The sequence below is a fragment of the Notamacropus eugenii genome, chromosome 3, assembly GCF_028372415.1.
Source record: "Notamacropus eugenii isolate mMacEug1 chromosome 3, mMacEug1.pri_v2, whole genome shotgun sequence".
Taxonomy (NCBI): domain Eukaryota; kingdom Metazoa; phylum Chordata; class Mammalia; order Diprotodontia; family Macropodidae; genus Notamacropus; species Notamacropus eugenii.
Window position 1 is genome coordinate 19,861,078 of NC_092874.1, and position 20,160 is coordinate 19,881,237.

The 20,160-nt window shown below is 47.6% G+C and overlaps 1 protein-coding gene across 1 annotated transcript; it reads right to left on the reverse strand.

Annotated features, from left to right (window-relative positions):
- Positions 1-7,147: 7,147 nt before the first annotated feature.
- On the reverse strand, positions 7,148-12,800 carry TRIL (TLR4 interactor with leucine rich repeats). The gene has a single exon (XM_072651027.1). It carries the CDS (start codon positions 11,881-11,883, stop codon positions 9,391-9,393), a length of 2,493 nt encoding a protein of 830 aa, XP_072507128.1. The 5' UTR covers positions 11,884-12,800; the 3' UTR covers positions 7,148-9,390.
- Between the last annotated feature and the right edge of the window lie 7,360 nt (positions 12,801-20,160).

The following is a 20,160-nucleotide window of genomic DNA, read 5'->3' on the forward strand; positions in this document are numbered from 1 at the left end:
AGCTGGCTTTCAAGTCCAAGGATTCAGGTTCAAGTTCCGGCTATGCTACTTACTCCTTGTCTGACCTCAGACAAATCATTCCACTTCTCTGTGTTTCTGGAATATAAGAGTATTTATATACTCTTTTGGAATATAAGAGTAATTAGGCTAGATATACTCTGAGATCTCCACCACTTCTAAGCTGGAGATACTCATTATTCACAAAGGGTGCTACTGGTCTAGCATTTTGATTGGAGGCCCCCAAAGAAGAATAAGATGGAGCCTTTTCTTCAAAGGGCTCATGGATTGGAAGCACTTAGTGCATAATTGACAGCAGGATGAAGTGACTGAGGCTACTTATTAGGCAAGTATTCTTGGTAAGCCACCTTCAAATGGTCCGCATCTCATGTGTGTGTTTGTCCTTCGTTGCCTAAGAAGACCATGCCATCAGAGAAATGATGACATGACTTGCACTTGACTTTGTTTTGAGTGAGGGAGGGCTGACCACATCTCATAGGACATCCAGAAAGACTGAATTAACCAGACTTCATTCACTGGGAGAAGATGTAGGGCTATAGGAAGAGCAGAGAATCCCTGAGCATAGTAGGAAAGAGGGAACATCTGTTCTCCTCCTCGATGGAGAGAAGCCAGCACATCTCCAAGAAGTGAGCCACAGGAAGATTAATAGGGATACTATGTAGACACGCATATTGCTCAATACTTCTAGGTCTGTGGTCTCACATCCACAGGTACCACATTTCCAATCTTCGTGATTCTTGTCCGTGTTCACCCAACCTGGCCATCTGTGGCTCTTTGGACAGTGTCTGGGGACCAGCAGACCACACAGTACTTCCTATTGGTTATCATCCCCTGCTCTTGGTGATGAGAGCATGGGGTGAAGAGAGTACTAAACTTGGATTCAGGAAGATTAAGCTTTGAATCCTGTCTCTGACTTGTATGACTTTGGGCAAATCACTTTGCCTTGTTTTCCTCATGGAGTTAGGCATCTAAGATCCCTTCCATCTCAAAATCTATGATCTTAGGACATTTTCTGGCCACAAATTGCTCCGATAAAATTCTTTCCACCATTTTTCTAGCATAGTCCTTCCCTGGTAAGGTGTTGCAACCTGCTCCCACCCACACTGCATGCCTCCTCATTGCCCTGTGGGTGACTTCCAACTTCTGTTCTTTGGAGCCTGGAGTCCTGCATGACTTACAGCTCTGATTGTTGTCCTTCGACTTCGAAGAGGACCAAAATGACTTCACCACGATAAAGTGAAATTTCAGTGTGTCTGACAGTGGCTGATCAGACCAACACGAGCTCGGAATGCTCTACCACAGGTTGGGCACAGATAGTTTGTGGGAATATTTGGGGTAGATATCCCAAATTTGTGCACACTGTGTTTACTTTGTACTGACTTAATTCTGCTTTGCTCAAAGAGCACAGCACTTTCTCATAGTTCTACAGCAGCACTGAAAGACTAGAGATATACAAAGGTGGTTCTATATTCCAAAGTGTGCATGTGCATCTATGTCTCATCAGGGAAGGATAACAGTCAAACAGAAAATCAAGCCATGTTCTGGACAAAAGTGAAAACACACACACACACACACACACACACACACACACACAAGGGAGGATGCCAATAAGAGCTCCTGAACTGACTCTTGTCTCTTAAAATGCCCACGTGCCCCTCTCAAGGTCTGAAGCCAACAAACAGCTGTGTTGTGGGCAGTGTCTCTGTTGCCCAATCCCTCTTTCAAACTAAGACAAACACTGTACCATTGAAGTACTGGGAGCTAACCTGAGTCTCCACCTGGGACCTCCTCTCTTCCCACTAGGCAGAAGCATTAGGGCAGGGCTCCTACCTCCCCCTGCCCTCCCAACCCAAAGCTGTGGAGTAGGATGAGAACATGCTAACTGAGGAAAAGGAGTAATAGGAAAAGAAGAAGCCAAACAGGTAGCAAGCAAGCAAGATAAAATCCAAATTATGTATCAGGGATTTTTATTTTACTGTTAAGGAAAATAGCCAAGTGAGACTGCATTTTCATCTTTGTTAACAAAGCAATAAATTTCTGAGCTGGGACCCTGGATTCAAATACTAAGCTAGCTACTTACTCCCTTGAATACATTACTTACTCTTTGCGGGACTCGGTTTTCTCAAGTGTCAGAATCAGGGATGTTAAAATTCCCCTCTAGTTATAATTCTGGGATCATAGGACAGTCATGTGACCACAGGCAGTCACTTTCCCTCTCTAAGCCTCAGTTTCCTTCTCTGTTGTAAAAGGAGATTAGGCTTGGGTCACTCTTGCCTCTGCCTCCTAAGATGGATCTTCTGAATTTTCTGAGTTGGCATGATTTCAAAGAAGTGTTAACAGTGGTGAAGGAAATAAGGAGAAGAGCCTCAGGGGACCAGTGGAAGGCAGGAGGAGGTGAGGGAGGAAAGAAGACAATGGCACATCAGAGCATAGCATAGGGACAAGGCTGTTGGACTGGGAGTCAGCACCTGGGGCTGAATCCTGAGCTGTGTAAGCCTGGACAAGCCTTGGAAAAATAGACACCAGAGCAGAACAGAAGGGACCTTAGAGATCCTCTAGTCTAACCTTTTCATTTTACAGATGAGGAAGCTGAGGTCCAGGAAATGAAGTGACTTGTTTAGGATCAAGTAGGTAGTAAGGTGCAAGGTTGAGATTTTAACCAGTTATTTTGACTGGAGGCAATGTGATTCAATGAGTAAGAGGACCTTCATCTTACCTATAATGTGATCCTAGACAAGTCACCTAATCTCCCAAGGCCTGAACTTAATGGTAGAACTGGACTAGCTGCCCCCTAAGTGCCCTACCAGCCCTAAACCTGTGATTCTATGACTCCAGTTTCAATGACCTTTCCACTGCCAATCTCATTTCACTTCTCAGATCTTCCATTGGCCTATCTGAAAAAAACATGGGGCTAATAAGACAAGAATGCTTCAAAGAAAGCACTTCATCAATGTGCTTTGAAAATGTGAATTATTAGTATCATTATGATGGCAGAACAGCAAAGGGGATATTAAATATAGATCAACGAGCAGCAAACAGCTGATTGGGGATAACCTCAGGGGCAGGGGGAGGGCAAGGATAAATGCAGAAGAAAGAAAACATCACGAGGGGAAAACCACAGACCAGGAAGGATGTTGTCCAATGGAGATGCATTTACTGCATGAAACAAAAGACAGATGAAAAGATGAGTGCACTCCCCCCACCCCCAGCCACCCACCAAGCAGGCTGACTGCCATTGCTTCTGACTGATTCGTCTGGGCTGTTAGACCTCCTGACTAACCCAGAGTTCTGTCTTAGTGCTTAATCTCCTAGAAAACCCACTTTGAAGTATTTGAGAGTCTGGGACAGCTGAAACAGAGGCAGAGAAGAGAGAAGTGGAACTCGGAGCCCACCTCAAAAAGCACTATCCATTCTGCCACCATAAAGTAGGGAAGACCAGCTGAGGCATCAGAAAGGTGACTTCAAGTCTGGCCTCTGGCTTAATTTCCTAGGCCACCCCTAGGAAGTAACCTAGCCAGTCTAGGCCTCAGTTTCCTCAACCGTAGAATGAAGCATCTCAAACCAATGGCCCAGATGGTTTCTTTGAGCTCAACACCTTTCAGGCAGATATGTATCCTGGGATCTTTAGTATTCTTCCCCTTCCAAATGAACCCAAATTGAATTGATCATTTGGAGGACTGACTATAAATGGGCTTCCTTTCCAAATTGATCAGCGATTCAAATCACTTGAAACAAGTCTCTAATTGTAATCTATGATTTTGTCAGCTCCCACTCTGGGCATCCCTTCTCTCAGTCCAAATGGCAGCCCATCTGTGAAATACAGACTGTTCCCTTGGAGCTGGAGGGGAACTTAGGGGCTATCCAGTCTCACCCCTCCTTGATTTTATGGAAACAAAAACTGAGGCCCAGAGAGAAACGGATTTGCGGAAGATCACATAGTTAGTGTCAGCGACAGGATTGAACTTCTGTCAGGGGGATGCCAAACCCAACACTTGATCCAATTCTCCCTGTCCCTTCACTAGATACTGCCATAGGGATGAGGACCAGATCTGAGATTCCATTGATATAGGAGGAAGTTTCCTCCTCCAGTGTACATTGGCAGCTTCCTTTAAATTTGTCGTCTTTGTGGATTGCCTAGACTCAGCAATGAGGTATTAAGTGACTTGCCCAAGGTAATAAAACTTCTATATATCCGAGTAAGAACTTGAGTCTATGTCTTCCTGGGTCCAAGGCTAGCTCTCTGTTTACTCTCCCACCCTGTCTCTCCACTAACTCCTAGAATCCCTAAGTGCTTTGTTTTTCTTGTATAAAAAACAACAATGAGCCCTTGCCTCACCACCCTCCCAGGGGTTATTGAGAAATCTAATGAGGTAAAGTTTTTTGAGTTTTTTTTAATGCTTGAAGGTCCATCAACAAATGGCATTTGTAAATGCAAAGAATAAGCTTTTAGTAGAGTAATAACAAAAGACAGTTTCTTGGCATTGCCAAGACTAGAAGGAGCGGGCAGAAATGTGCACATGCATGTCCTAACTCTTGAAGTCTGGCTAAAACCCAGAACAGGCCAGAACTAGATTTTAGCAGGCAAACTTCCCAAACGTGCTCGAGACTGAATGAACTGACTTTCTGTGATAAAGAAACAGAATCGCCACCTGAATTTCTGTGCCTGTCTTTTGAGTTCACACTATCAAAAATATCTTTTCTAGAGGCCATACAGAATAGCAGAGACTGGGGATACTTAGCCTGGAAAAGAGGAGGCCTGGAGCTGAGAGGAGGAGAAGGAGGAGGCATGATGTCTGTCTTCTAGGATTTAAAGGGTTGTCATGTGAAAGAAAAACAGATAGACACACACATACACAGACACATAGATACACGCATAGATAAATTCATATATGTATATGTATTTCTATCACTGATGTCAAGAAATATATATACATGTGTGTATATATACATATACATATATATGACAGTCTGGATTTCAAGAATACATATATGTACACATATACAGACACACACATATAGATATTCTTAATGTCCAGTGTGTTCAAGAAATATGTATATATGTATGTATATGTACATATATTTCTTGACATCAGTGACAGACATATATACATATTTATAAATATAGATGTGTAGTATCTATGTTTACATGCATACGTAGATACACATATGTATCTATATATACATATCTATGTATTTATATCACTGATGTCAAGAAATATATACACTGTACATATTTTTGGACTTGTATATCAAAAATATGGGTGAGTATTATACATATATATTTTTTTTCTTTACATCAGTGATAGAAATAGAAGCAAAGGTGTAAGTTTTGGAGATGCAGATTTCAACTTGATATAAGGGAAGATGTCCTAATGATTCACTTTGTCAACATATGAAATAGGCCACCTAAGGCACACATGACATTTGTAAAACCCATAGTGAACACTAATTCCCACTGTAACAGACCTGACATGTGACTATCCAGCCAGCTTTTACTTGAAAACTTGCAAGGGTGGGGAACTCACCACTTCAGAAGAATGTTGTCAATCTCTACGCTGGACAAGTGGGCAGCCAGCATCTAGGAGATGTTTGAGAGGCAGGTGGCTCTCAGGACTGAGTTGGATTGGGTAGTCATGAAGTGCCTTCCAATCCTAAGAGAGAGCCGTGATGCTAACAGTCATAAAAGCATCCAGAGAAATGCACTGGGGTCAATGACAGCAAAGCATTCTATTTTAACTTCATTTTCTGATCAAGCAGGGGCAAACCAGATATTCTTTGTCCAAGCCCTTGCTGTTGGAAGTCCTTCTAAAGCTTCTCTCATCTACTTGCCTTGGTTAGAACAGAAAAGGAGAATCATTTTTCTCTGCTGATTTCAGTATCTCTGGGTCAGCATTCTGAAGACTGTGTTCAGTGTCTTATTGTCCATCCCCAAAGATGTGGAAAGTTTGGGAAGATTGGATGGGATTGTATTGAGCCCAGGACATAGCCTGGAATGGAACATTTTGAACAATCACCCTGATTTCAGCTTCTTTTATAGTCTTTGGTCCTACACATGGAATGCCTGGGATTGAGGAGATGGGGGTGGAAAGGGAATCAGGAATTAAATGTTCCAATTATCTAGATTCTATCTAATTGAGAATTTAGTTAACTATTTCTTCGAATACAGAAGCTGTTGATGTCACTATCTAAGAGGCAGCTTGCAATCGTGAATAAAATGTTGGACTTGGCATTGAGCGCCCCAGGTTTGAATCCTGACTGAAATACTTTCTATCTGTATGACTGTGGGCAAGTCATCTAACTGCTCCAAGACTCAGTTTTCTCATCTGTGAAACCAGGCACAATAATTACTGAAGAACTTGTCTAGCAATGTTCTCGTGAGAGTCAGATTAAAAAATGCGTGTCAAATGCTTTCAAATGTCAAGCACTAAGTGTGTGTGTGTGCGTATATGCTAGTATCTTATAACTATTACTATTATTGTTCAAAATCATGTCCAACTAAATCCTCAGTTCCCTTACCCATCTCCTTCTACCCCCTTGCCAGCTGTTACACTGGACTTTTTGAATACAAAGTTAGCAAAAGAGATTAAATCTAGCAACACCGTAAGTTGTTAAATAGCAATAGTAATTGAAAAAAAAAAACTTTCCCAGAGGTCATTTTGTTTCTCTTATGCTTTTTATGGGTCTGCTGCTTTAAGAGGCTGCAGCAGGAGTAATGACCTTCAGTTCAAGCTACTTCCTGCCTGTTAATGACCATCTGGGTGAAAGGCCCCAGACTTGAATCCAGTTTCCTTCCAGCAGACAGTGGTGGCTGGGAACCCATCACCTTGTTACCATTACTGCTCAAATCATGTTATTTCCACATTACTGTCAAATTAACTCCTTTTCTCAGTGATTTCAACATACTTTAGGCTGTTTCAAATCACCCATAGAATTTTTTTCTTCCTCTTTTTTTAAGGACAAGTAAGACAATGTCAACACTCACTGTGGAACTGGAAAAGTATGGTGGGCAGTTGTGGAAAGAAAGCAGTCAATCCTCGGTGTGGTCTGAGTTAACAGGACAACCAGAGGCAGAAAATGCATTGCATTGTTATGGAGACGAGTCGGAAGAACATGTTCCAGCCTTTAGACATTTCTATTAGGAAATGGGTTTATTGACATAACTAACCATTAACACATACAGCATGGGTGCATTTCCCATTGAAAGATGAGCCAGGGTGAGGATTTGGAATGGGGTGCATGCCTTGCTTATACAGGGATGGTCTACCATGGAATTTCAGAGAGCAAACATTGGTTTTTTCTGTCACTTTTCCTTTGAGGCTCATGATTACAATCCTAAGGAAAAGAAATGCGTGAGAGTCACAGGGGCTGATGGGAAGAAAAAAGTCAAACAAATCTGGAAGGTGTTGGACTGAAAGGACCAATCCAAGTTTCCGAATCTGGGATGGAAAGGGAGGCCTGGGAGATGCTCTTCTGGGCTCTCTGATAAAACTGCTCATAAGAGCAGTGAGTCTGGGATGAGGGTGAAACCAAGTGGCCTGTGAGCTCCATGGTCCCCAGAACAAGCATTGGATAGCAACGCTGGCAGTCCAATTCCATCTGGACCCAATGGGATGCCCTGGACAGGAGCTAATTCCCTGAGTCATTTAGACCCCCAGGCAGTTTTAAAGGCACTAAAAGAAAAGATCAAACAAGGAGAAGCACCAGTCTGCCTGTTTCCACAGCATCCTTTCCTGACACAGATCCATAGTTTTGTACCGCTAAAGAACAGTATTCCCAGAACATACACACACACACACACACACACACACACACACACAGTTATTCATGTAAACCACAACACTATATTTAGTGTCAGATGCAGACTTCAGTAAATACAAAGGAAGGAATAACAATCTCATAAAGTTAGAGATCTCCAAAGTTAAAGAGTTTTTTAACCTAAGATCTGGAAACAAAAACATATTAAAAAAAGACTACAAGGATTTTCTAAAAGCTAGGATGTAATTTTATCAATATACGATAGCAGAGTCAAACACTGGGCATTTAGTGTATGGTTAATTTTTAAAAAAATAATTTTTTCACAGTGAGTTCTAAATCATTTTAAGATTCTGCTGGTTTTAGTAGAAAGACACTCATTGGCACAAGGTCATTTCACATGGTGTCCACAGCTTCTTCCATTCAATATAGGGTAAGGCATGGAAGGGCTCACCCATGGCTGCAAACAAGTGAAGAGTCAGCCTCTTCACCCACTTCTACAATTAAGAAATTAGGTTTATCATCTAACTATAGACTAATGGGAACTAGGGCATGTGGATGATTTCTGTAGAATCCTTGATCAAGTACCCCATGATGTTTATTCTAATGCCAGCTGGTAGAGATGCAGTGACCTTGAGAAGACAACCAGATGTTTTCCAGTGACCATCAAGTCAGCTGCAGGTATTGCCACTGCATTTTTCTTTGCCTCAGGCAGGTAAGAGGAGATGGGCAAACTCCAACAGAGAAGTCTGGTCTCCAACTACAGGTAATGGATCCATTCCCCCTTGAATTTGCTGCAAGGAAAGTATGCAGCCTTAAGTCCTGTTCCCAAAGTTTAACTGCTTTGTTATTTCATTACTGAACTTTAAACAGCTTCATGCCAACCATGGCTAGAAAACCTCTGGTGCTCATTAGTGGTCTGTTGGAGTTGATTCAATGTCAGGACTGGCAGAGTCTTCTTCACAGTTTAAAAGAATTCATGTGTATTTGTCTCAGCAGATAAAATCTGAAAAGCACCTGAATGATGCCTCAGCAAACAGGAATATGATGCCTAAGGGTGAACCTAGAAGTTTCCCCACCTCTTCCTAGCATCAACAGGGATTCCAGGGCCAGAAGGGGCTGCTGCCTTAACCTCCCAGGGAGGCTCTGAAGTTCCTTAGGTTTAAAAACGAAAACAAAGGTGTGTCTTTCTAGTGGGCAGTGATTAAAAACAAAGGCTTGGCCAAAGACCTTTGGCCTGGCCTGTGGCCACGAGGGAGTAGAGAGATCCAGTTGGTGTGAGAAGCATAATTCAACTTTTTTTTTTCCACTCAAACAGAAGCAAAGTTGACGTTTGAGGGTGATAGAAAGGAAGTGGTCCCAATCCATTCACATGTCAGATGTCACCCAGGCTGACACGACAGTAACTCTTCACACCAGCTATGCTCTATTTTTTTTCTGGCTTGGACAGTCTAGAACTTCATGTACTGGGGGCTGCAGGCCTAGGACCAAAAAGATGGGGTGCACAAAGGGAGAGGTGAGGGAAAGGAGTTTTCCAGTGGAGAGACTTCGAGGAGAAAGTTTGCCCCATGGAGACCACAGCGTTCCCTGGCCCCATTCTCAACCACTGACACCTCGGCCTTAGTCAGCAAAGCGCTGCATAAGATGGTCGTCCCGTCTGCTCCCTCCGCTGCCACCCCCACTATCCATGAAGCGGTCACAGGGGAACTCAATGAGGTCCGCCTCGCTCAGGGCGCACACGGCCGTGCGAGGCCGATGGGACTGGAAGCCCGAAAAGTCTGCCGAGACCCCAGTGCCCATGGAGCGAAGAGGCCGTCGGGTGGAATACATCTGACGCACGTGGACCGGGGCTCCCCCTTTCCGGCGTCCTCGCAGCTTCCTCCGAAGCCAACGGGATGCCCAGGCTGCTAGTGCCAGGAACACCAAAAGGGCGTTGACAGCCAAGAGTATCAGGGTCAGCAGCTGGTAGTCCACGCCTCCGGCTCGGGCAGCGACGTGCCCGGCTTCTGGCAGGGTGACCAGCCCCGCGCAGTGGTCCCGGGGAGCCACGGGGCAGACTCGACCCCCGAGCACGGCCTCCACGCACACCAGGTAGGGGGTGTCGCCTCGCAGCTCCCGCAGAGTGGCAGTGTCGCTTCGCTCAGGCAAGTAAACAAAACGGTGGAATTTGGGCTGCTGACCAAAGCGGTCGAACAGCAGACGAAAGCGGGCGCCGTCCAGCGGCCGTGGGCTGCGGTGCTCGCGGACAGCCCAGCGTACGGTGGCTGTGTCCGTGCCCACTGCTTCCACTGTCAGGTTGCAAAGGATATATTTGTTGAAGTCGCACGGGTCCGATACCAGCGGGGGCAGCATCTCTTGGGCCACAGACGGGGCAGGCCGCTCCTGATGCTTCGCGGCCAGGCGCTGCATCTCCGCCCTCTGCCAGGAGTCGCTGGCGGGCGATGGGGCAGAGCTAGACGGGGCGTCCCTTTGGAAGCTCGGGGTGGACGGGGAGGGACCATTATCTTCCCAGTTTGGGCTCGTCCGCTCGGGTTTCTCCAACAGATCCACGGGTGGGGACAGTTGAAACATAGTTGCCGAGGAGGGGGATGGATGCTGGAGGCCTGGACCCCTCCGGCTAAGCCTCAGGCCGCTCTGGTTGCTGCTGTGTGCCCCGGCCCCCTCGTCCCAGGCCACTCCGGGGTGGGCGCGCCAGCGCTGCTGCTGCTGCTGCTGCTGCTGCTGCTGCTGCTGCTGCTGCAGCAACTGCTGCTGGGGCTGGGGTTTCCCAAGACCACCAAGAGGGGGCGCCCCCTGCTCCTCCCCAGCTCCAGCCGCTGTAGAGACAGGCGGCAGGACCGAGGCTGGGGAGGAGGAGGTAGCCGGGTCAAGGCAGGAGTCGTCTTGCAACTGCATGTCGTCCAGGTAGTCGAGGTACTTGCCGCGCAGGGCAGGAGGGTGACGACACTGCACGAACACCGTGAGCAGGCGGCCCTGCGAGTGCCAGTGGCCCATCCAGCGCTTCAAGCCGCGCAGGCGGCAGTCGCACTTCCAGCCGTTGCCGTCCAGGTCCAGACGGTAGAGGGCCGGGCTGGAGGTGAAGATGTCCCCAGAGAGCGAGCCGAGCTCGTTGTCCCGTAGATTGAGCTCGCGCAGCCGGGACAGGTGGCGGAAGGCGGCCGGGTGCAGAGCCGAGAGTTCGTTGCGGCTCAGGTCCAGAGTCTCCAGGCTGCCCAGCGGGTCCAGCAGCGCCGCGGGCAGCTCCCGCAGCCGGTTGCCCTCAAGGCGCAGCTCCCGCAGGGCGCTCAGCCCCACGAAGGCCTCAGGCGCCAGTTGAGCTAGCTGGTTACCGCTCAGGGAGAGCAGGCCGAGCCGGGGCAGGTGCTGGAAGACGCGGCCACCCAGCTGCTGCAGGTTGTTGGCCGACAGGATGAGGGTACTGAGCGAGCGCAGCGGCCCGAAGGTGGCTGGGTGGCGCAGCGACGGCTGCAGCTCGTTGCCCGACAGGTTAAGGAAGCGCAGCTTACCCAGGTGTGCGAAGGCGTTCTTGCCCAGGAAGCGGATGCGATTGGCCTCCAGGTGCAGGTAGAGCAGGTTGCCCAGCGGGGCGAAGGCCGAGTCGGGCAGGGAGCCCAGTGAGTTGCCGTCCAGTCTCAGCTTGACCAGGCTCTCCAGGCCTTCGAAGGAGCCCCGGCTCAGCCTACCGATTTCATTGCCGTTGACGTAGAGGATGCGCAGCTTGACCAGAGGAGCCAGCGTGCCCGGAGCCAGACCCTCCAGCAAGTTGTTTCCCAGGTAGAGCTCCTCCAGCCGCGAGAGTTTCTCAAAGGTCTTGGGGTGCAGGGAGCGGATCTGATTAAACTGCAGGTCGAGGCGCCGCAGCTGCGCCAGCCGGTGGAAGTCGAAGGCGGTGATGTTGGCTATGAAGTTGCCGCCGAGGCTGTAGGTCAGCACTTCCTGGGGGCTGGGCAGGGCGCTAGTCTTGGGTACTACCCTCAGCCCCCGGTTGGTGCAAAGGAGGTGCTGCTGGTGCTGGCAGTCACAGCGCTCCGGGCAGATGGGCTCGGGTGGTGGAGGCAGAGAGAGGCAGCCGCCCACCAGAAGCAAGAAGCGGACTGTCCAGGCGACCTCCATCCCCGACAGATCGCGTGATGTGCTCGCGGATCTCTCTGCTTAGCCCACAACCCCGCTCATGCCCCTCTCCCTGCCTGCAGCCTCCGCCAGTCGCCCGAGTCGCTCCGTCGGGGTCCTCCCTGGCGTCGGGCCGAGTCCTTTGGACCGGCTCAGCAGCTGGCTGGACGCGCCGGGAGAATCGAGTTTGAACCAAGTCCCGCTGTTCGAGCACCATCCGCGCCCCGGCGGGCGCCTGCCAGCTCGCCTGCCAGCCTGCGGACCGGTACAGCAGCCCCTCTGGGCGGGGCTGGGGAGTGGGGAGGGAAGCCGGCCCCTCTCCTCCTTTTGGTCCGCTGCTGGCCCGCAGCAAGGCCTGATTCCCGGCCTCCCAGACTGCCCAGGCTGCAGGCGGGAGAGAGGTCGCTTAGCGCTCCCCTGAAGTCCCGGCCCGTCCGCGTTCCGCCCAGCCCGAGTCTTGGTCAGCGAGCAGCCTCATGGTTTCAGTCCCTCCTCCCGCTGCCTCTCTTCTTTCTTCTCTCCCTCCTCCTCCGCCGCCTGGCCCCGGGGATCCACGCGGAGGGGGGGACAAGGGCTGATCTGAGAGGGCGGCCCCCACGCCGCTGCCTGGGGAGAGGCGAGTGAGCAGATTCCGGGGCTGCCGGTCGGAGTCTGGACTCCCGAAAGTGCAGAGGGAAAAGAGGAAGAAAGAAAAAAAAAACTGGGGCCGGAAATTCGTACTTCCCACACTTGGTCCCCCCCGGGACCCCAGGCGGGAAAGAGGATCCGGCGGGGCTAGGAGCGAGCCCCCCGCGAGGGGGAGCAGGAAACCTTGGAGTCGCTCGGGCAGCCGCCGCTCTGCTTCTGGGCAGCTCCGGGGACAGCGGCCTCCGAATGAGAAAGGACGTATTGGAACCAGCTGCGGCGACTGGGACAGGCAGGCGGAGGCTGGGGAAGGAGGGCTAGAGGGGTGGGGGAGGGGGAGGAGTGGGAGAAGAGGGAAGGCTCTCGGGGTGGAAGGAAGGGGGACGGCCCGCAGAGTGGGGGCAGGGGGACAGCCAGCTGAGGGCGGGGGCGAGGAGGGAATAAACTAGGCGACCAAGTACGTCCGCAGACACAGAGCCATTTTTATTTGAAAAGAGTAACCTGGCCCCTTCCCGCGAGCAGCAGGAGCGAGTGAGCGTCCCTTCGGAGCAATCCGGTGGAAATCAATTGCCTGGAGAGAACCCCCCTCCCGAAGTGGGGGCAGGAAGTTTTCCCAGATCTTGGCCTAGGGCCATAAGCATTATATAGGAAGTTTTTGGCAGGCACATCAAGGCTGTCTGGAGAGGGCTGGTGAGCGGGCGCTGTCACTATTCTACTACTAGAAGAGGCCGGCCCACGAATAGATGGCCCTGTGTTCTGGTCTTTAACATCTGGGGAATGAGACTGGGGTGGGTGAGCGTGGCATCAGCCCTGGGGTAGGGAGCTCTTGTACAACATGGTTCCCAGAGAGCGTGAGCTGGCACCGGTAGCCAGGCAGCCTTAGGCAGGGACCTGGCAGGCCACCGTGGGTCAGTTTTCCTAGTCAAGTTTTGTGAATTCTGTTACGACCTTTTAAGCTCTCGAAGTCAGCTTCTGGGGGGTCTAGAATGAATCTCTGGAGGGTGTTTTTAAGGCCCATGGCATCGCTTGCTGGAGACATTTGCCAGATTCTCTGTTGCCAGCCTGCTGCATTTTTGCTTTGGAAGAGGCAAGCTGATGTGACAGAAAGAGTGCCGGAGAGATACAAAGCTAGAAGGCTGGACTTGGAGTCCGGAAAACCTTGAGGTCAAATTCTGCCTCTTACTTGTGTGACCATGGACATGTCACTTAACCTATATCGCAGCCTCAACTTTCTCATCTATGAAATGAACTCAATAAGACCAGTGGTACCCATCTGTAGATTTCTGTGAAGTTTAAATGAGATAATGAGTGAATGAAGGAAAACATTTATGAAAGTACTTACTATGTGCTAAGTACTGGGTTTGTAGATTGTTTTGCAAACCCTGAAGTACTCTGTACTTGGCAGTTATAAACCCAGTGGAAGAAATGAAATAGTTATGAAAAGCAGTACACCATGAATTCTCTATGCAGTGCAGCATAACAACAAGTATTAAATGCCAGGTGTTAGCTGATACACTAAGTTCAGGTAAGACAAGTTAGTGCTCTTACCTCAAGAAGCTTCTGGTCTAGAACCCACATTTAGAGCTTAAAGGGGTCTTAGAAGATACCAATCTAGGCCCCTCATTTTACAGATGAGGAAACTGAGACCCAGAGAAATGACCAAACAAGGATCCAACAGGTAGCAGGTGGCAGAGCCCAGGTTCAAATCCAGGCTCTGTTACCTCCCAATTGATGCCCTGCCCATTGATTGTAGGAGGCGACAGGACACATAGAGAGAGCAGTAAAACACAAGATGCAGTGTTAGAAAGCAAGGTTCTAGGTGCAGACTGAGAGGGGATGTTGTTCCTGGCAGACTTCCTGAAAGGAGCAGTATTTAAGCTGGAGAATGGACAGAATTTGTCAAATGAAGGATAAAGCTAAAAGAATTCAGAGGAGGGAGACGTTTATGGCTGGGGACTGGAGCAGGGAGGAGAGACTTCTTCTTGAGGAGCAATTTGAGCTGACCCTTTGAGAGAATTTGGAGAAGCAGAAGGAAAAGGAAGCAGCATTCTAGGACAGGAGGAACCACCTAAGCAGACACTGGAAAGCCGAGGTCCACTGAGAAGTGGGCAACAGTCTGTCCACAAGGCAAGGCATTCTGTTTCACTATCATTTTCTTCATTGCTTAAGTCCAAGCAATCAGCAAAACAATAAATGAAGCTCTATATTGGAGTTTGCTGATTCACGTATCTCTATCACCTAACTACACTGAAAATTTAACAATCTGCTCTCTCCAGTATGAGCGGGCTCAAGCACACTCTTGATTCTAGGAACTGAGGGAGAGGGAAGGGAAAGGGATGTAAGTTCGCCAGTAGGAACCCTGCTGCCTCTGCTGGGTGGATTCTAGAATGGCCTTGGGTTGATGGGAATAGGGCTAAAAGGAAAAGGAGGGGGTAAGGCACCCCTGGTGGTGGTAGAATTTAAACTCAGGTCTTCCTGACTCCAGAAGGGCAGGTAGGTGGCAGACTGGATAGAGCACAGGGGCTAAAATCAGGAAGACTCGTCTTCCTGAGTGCAAATCTGACTTTAGACACTTACTAGCTATGTGACTCTGAGCAAGTCACTTTATCCTGTTTGCCTCAGTTATCTTATCCGTAAAATGAGATGGAGAAGGAAATGGCAAACCACTCCAGGATCTCTGCCAAGAAAAGTCCAAATGGGGACATTAAGAGTCACACATGACTGAAATGACTGAACAACCTCCTCACTCCAAGTCCAACATTCTATCCATTGCACTTTATTTCCTCACAGTGAAGGGTATAGTGTAGAATGGAAGAAACCACCAATTTGGCTCATCACATTTTTCTGACTCTTTTACAAGAATTTGACAAAGTCTCCTGTGGCCCAGGATTAGGGATCAAAAGTCATAGGTATAGAGTGCAGATGCCACCAACTGGGAGATGAGACAGAGGACTCATCTTCTCTCTAAGGCAGTTTTTTCTATCTGCCTGACTTTTCTTCAAAGTAATCTGGTCGGACCTGTTGTGACTTTGGCATGATCTTTAGGTTGATGATATTGATGAGGAGGCTAGTGAAAGGGACGAAAGAGGAGAGGAACTTTATTACCTTCCCAAGTTACGAAATCACAATTGGTGCATGGCTTTTGAATGTCTGCTGCTCTATACCTGTGGAACTAAGTATTTATTATTTCTGCCAGGAATACTGAGACTATAAAACACCTTCCTGAGTGTTTTGATGTCAGAAGATGATCACTGCTCCATAACATTTCATTTTCTGGAAAACAATCCATCTGCCATATGTAGTTAGCGCCATTTGAAGTTAATACCGTCTGCCTATTTCAAATAAGTATAAACAGTTCTTGGTGCCTCAGTTTATTCCAAATTACAAAGAGGCGTCACTTAAACTCCTCAGCTCTTATGGTGAATGAGAGCAGGAGTCCCTGATCCACAGCTGAAAGCGATATATTTAGTCTCTTTCCGGAAGAGAAGTAGAAAGGAGTGGCTACCAGATGTTTCATCAATGCTGCTTTCCCTAAGGGAATCCATTTCTGTAAAGTGTGGCCTTTTGGATGGGAAGGTTTTTGAAATCCTGCACATACACCCCCAAAGAGTATCCATCCATCCATCCATCCATCCATCCATCCATCCATCCATCCATCCATCCATTCGTGTATACATACATACATGCAAGGTATGTTTAGTATGGAACTGTTAGGAGAAATTTCTGTGCCTGGGGGTGAGTGGCACAAAATTTGCTCAGGGTACATAGAATAAAACAGCTTCAGAGGCTGCTGGAGAGCAAGGGGAAAAACAGCTGAGTGGGCTGGGCAGAGTCCCCCCAGGGCATGACCAGAAGGGGCTGAAAGCATCTGGCGGCTTCCTCATTTCATTATTTATTCTTGCTAACTGGATTCTAAACTCAGTTGTTTCTATGTAGTAGAAGAACTTCCAGGTCTGTCAGCACTCTCAAAATTCCAGTGTCTTATGGCAAAGTCCTAGTTTCCTCCACCCTAGTTATAGCTCTGGTGCTTTGCCTATCTGTCCTCAGTGACCTGGGTAGCTAGGAGGCACAGGGGATAGAGCTCTGGGTCTGAAATCAGGAAGACTCATCTTTCCGAGTTCAAATCTATCCTCAGACACCAGTTGTGTGAACCTGGGCAAAGTCCCTTAACCTTGTTTGCCTCAGTTTCCTCATCTGTAAAATGAGCTGGACAAGAAAATGGCAAAGCACTGCAGTATCTTTACCAAGCAAACCCCAAAATGGAGTCACACATGATTGAACAACAACTTCAGTGCCCTACATACAGTTCTTGGATGCTTGGCACTTTGGCATTTGGTTTATTTCTAGAAGACATACCTCTTCATGGAGTGAAAATAGTACTTTTCATGAATTAAATATGATCAAAGAATCTAATAATTGAAAGAAATCACACATGATCCAAAGATGTATTTTCATAATCTCCATGACCTGTGATGATAGTTCATCATCATAAAATAATTACTGCCACTACTACAATATCAACAATAATAATGTTAATGTGGGCTGACATATAGGACTTAACATGTATTATCTCCTTTGACCTTCAGGACACAAACGGGTGGGGAGAGGATGCCGCCATGATGATTGTCCCTGTTTTGCAGATGAGAAAACTGGCTCAGAAAAGTTGTCAGTTGCCTGTGGTCACACAACGAGGAAGGGTCAGAGTCAGGCTTTGACTTCAAGTTGAAAGGGACCCCAAATTCAGAGCTTTACTGGTACCCATTCTTTGTTGCCTAAGGTGCAGGTAGTCTAAGGCAAAATACTATTGGGGAATGCATGAGTGGTTCATAGTGACATAGAATGCAAATATCAAACCCAATCCTTCAATGTCTGCAGAATCTTATTTTGTTTCTAGCCCCAAAGCAAGAGTATTTCAGGGGTAAAAGTAGGGAAAGTATTTATTTGAGCTAGATATGAATGGCAATAGTCAGGTTCTTTAGGATCTCTGCTAGACCTGCACTTATTGCCTCCTTCCTTCTTTTCTAAGAACACTCTTCAAGCTCCGAATTTTCCCTACCATGCCACAGAAACCTATTTATCCTGGCAGTTCGCTCCGTCCTTGAAGTCCTTCTCACACTGGAAGCACACCACATCTTTGACCTCTTCCTCCTTTCAGAACCTTAGTCTTAAAGAGGCTACACAGGCTGTCGCAGTATTCCTCTTTCTACAGGCTGCCCCCTGATCGCCCATACTTTCTCTCCTATGCCCAAGGGCTGGATTCCCCTCCCCTGTTCCCTTTTATGTGTGTCTCTCCGCTTTAGAATGTGAGCTCCCTCAGGGAAGGACTGTTTTTGTGCTTGGGTATTTGTCCTTGGCACTTAGCACAGTGCCTGGTGTGTGGTGTTTAATAAATGTTTGATGACTTGACTTGACTGGACCCATCCCACAAATGCAGGATACTCCAACACAGGTGTACAAAAGGCCCTGAGTGTATATGAATATTAATTAATTTATGGTATTTATTGCATGCTTTAAAGTCTGAAGACTAGATTAGGAGAGTTAAGGAGTTAAATGAAGAGATTCAGACCATGAACAAACTGTCACCTTTGTTATTTATTTTGCCATGACCCCTGTCATAAACCAACAGCCAACTCTGTGAGAGATGAGCCCCTGGGGCCTGGGGAAGCTTCTCAGAAACAGCCGAAGTCAGGGAGATCAAGCCCCAGTCTCCATGAGCAAAGGCTTGAGTTAGCTCTGGAATGAGTCAGTCTTCCTTCTCACCCCTTTATTAGTAACAAGACTAAAGGTTCCCAGGGAGCCGCTCAAAGAGTGGAGGCGAAGGGGACAGACTTATTTTCCCCACTATCCACTGCCTCAGCCCTTAGGAGGCAAGGAGAACCGAGTAGCATGTCAGAGAGTGGCTCTTTCCTGTACAAAGGAGAGAGCTAGAAAGTCATCTTTGGGTGCTTTGGTCTCCTCCTGAGACCTGTGCTGTTCTCAGTCTTGGAGATGCTCGGCCATCCCATCTCAAGACATGTACAGAATATCCTTCAGTTAATATCATTTGGATGTCACAGTAATGGCCATGAGTGGTTTGTTTTTTTGTTTTTTGGTTTTGCTTCTCTTAATTTAGGTGCTATTTTATTAGTGCACTAGAAACTACATTTTTCTCTGCAGATTCATTTGAATATGAAATAACTGGAGTTTGGGTACTATCTCTACCACTTTTTGCCTTTGTGATCATGGACAAGTCACTTGGTCCTCTGGGCTTCGGTTTCTTCATCTGTAAAATGAGGGGACCTCAAAGGTCCCTTCCAATCCAGACCTATGATTCTACAGGGATCCCATTAATAACGCTCTGGTCAAGTCATGTGACCTCCCTTGGCCTCAGTTTCCTCATCTGTTAAATGAGGGGGATGGACCAGATGGTCTTAAAGGTCTCTTCCTGCTCTTGATGTAAGATGTACTCATCTGGAGAGACATTTGCCACCAAAGTTGTACATTAAAGTTGATGGGAGAAATTGAAAAAATATTTTCATTTGAAAAAAAAGACTGCAAACTCAGAAAAGTAGCAGTAGTTCCAGGATTGGGGCCAACTCATCATAGGAGATTCATGTTTGTATGAGTCAAGGGAAAAGAGTCATACTTTATTTGCTTGGTTGGAGAAGAACTAATGGAGGGTGACTCTCAGGAGCCGTTTAACCCTTGGGAAGATACAGGCTAGTAGGTATTCTTCTAGAGCTGGACAGAAGGCAGGAGTGGGTTGTGTAGACAAGGAAGGCTCTTGGGGAGAAGAAGTCAGCACACAAAGGGGATGAAATTAATCCTGGTCATTTCAGAATCCTAGAGTCGGGAGCAGTCTCAGTGGTGGTCAAGCTCAGACCTTTTTTGCCTAGAAATTCCCAATACCAACATCCCCAACAAGTGGTCAGACAGTGGCACCATAGTGCATGGAGCGCCAGGTCTGGAGTCTGGAAGACTTGTCTTCCTGAGTTCAAATCTAGCCTCAAACACTTACTGACTCTGTGACTCTGGGTAAGTCACTTCACCCTGTTTGCCTCAGTTTCCTCATTTGTAAAATAAACTGGAGAAGGAAATGGCAAACCACTTTAGTATCTTCCCCAAGAAAACCCCACCTGGGGTCACAAAGAGTCAGACTCAACTAAACAAGAAGAAAAAGTGGTCAACCATTGAAGACTTTATTCAAGCCCCTCTCCCCAATTTGGCCTTTGGGGAGTTCTCTCTGTTAGCAACTTGCTGCCCCTACAATTCCTAAACTCCCCTCTAATCATTGCTCCAAGTTATGCCTTCAAGGAAGCTTCAGGAAAGAAGTGGGGTTTGAGCTTGATTGACTGAATGAGAACTTCCCCTCCCTCACAGAAGAGGAGAAAGAAGAGGCTTCTGAGAGAGTGTTGCAGTTGGAGTCAAATGCCCTGGCTTCCAGTTCTGATTCTGCCATTTAATATCTATGCCACCATGGGCAAATCATTGAACTTCTCAGAGGCCAGGCCTCTTGGTCTGTAGAATCAAGGGATTGGACAAAACAACCTCCAAGGCCCTTTTATGGCCTAAATTTAGAATCTTTTGTTCTGTAAAATCTCAGTAGAATAGCAAGCTGGCCCGTAAACAATTATAGCCGTATGGGGCTCCTCATGCATAATGCAATCCCCCATTTCT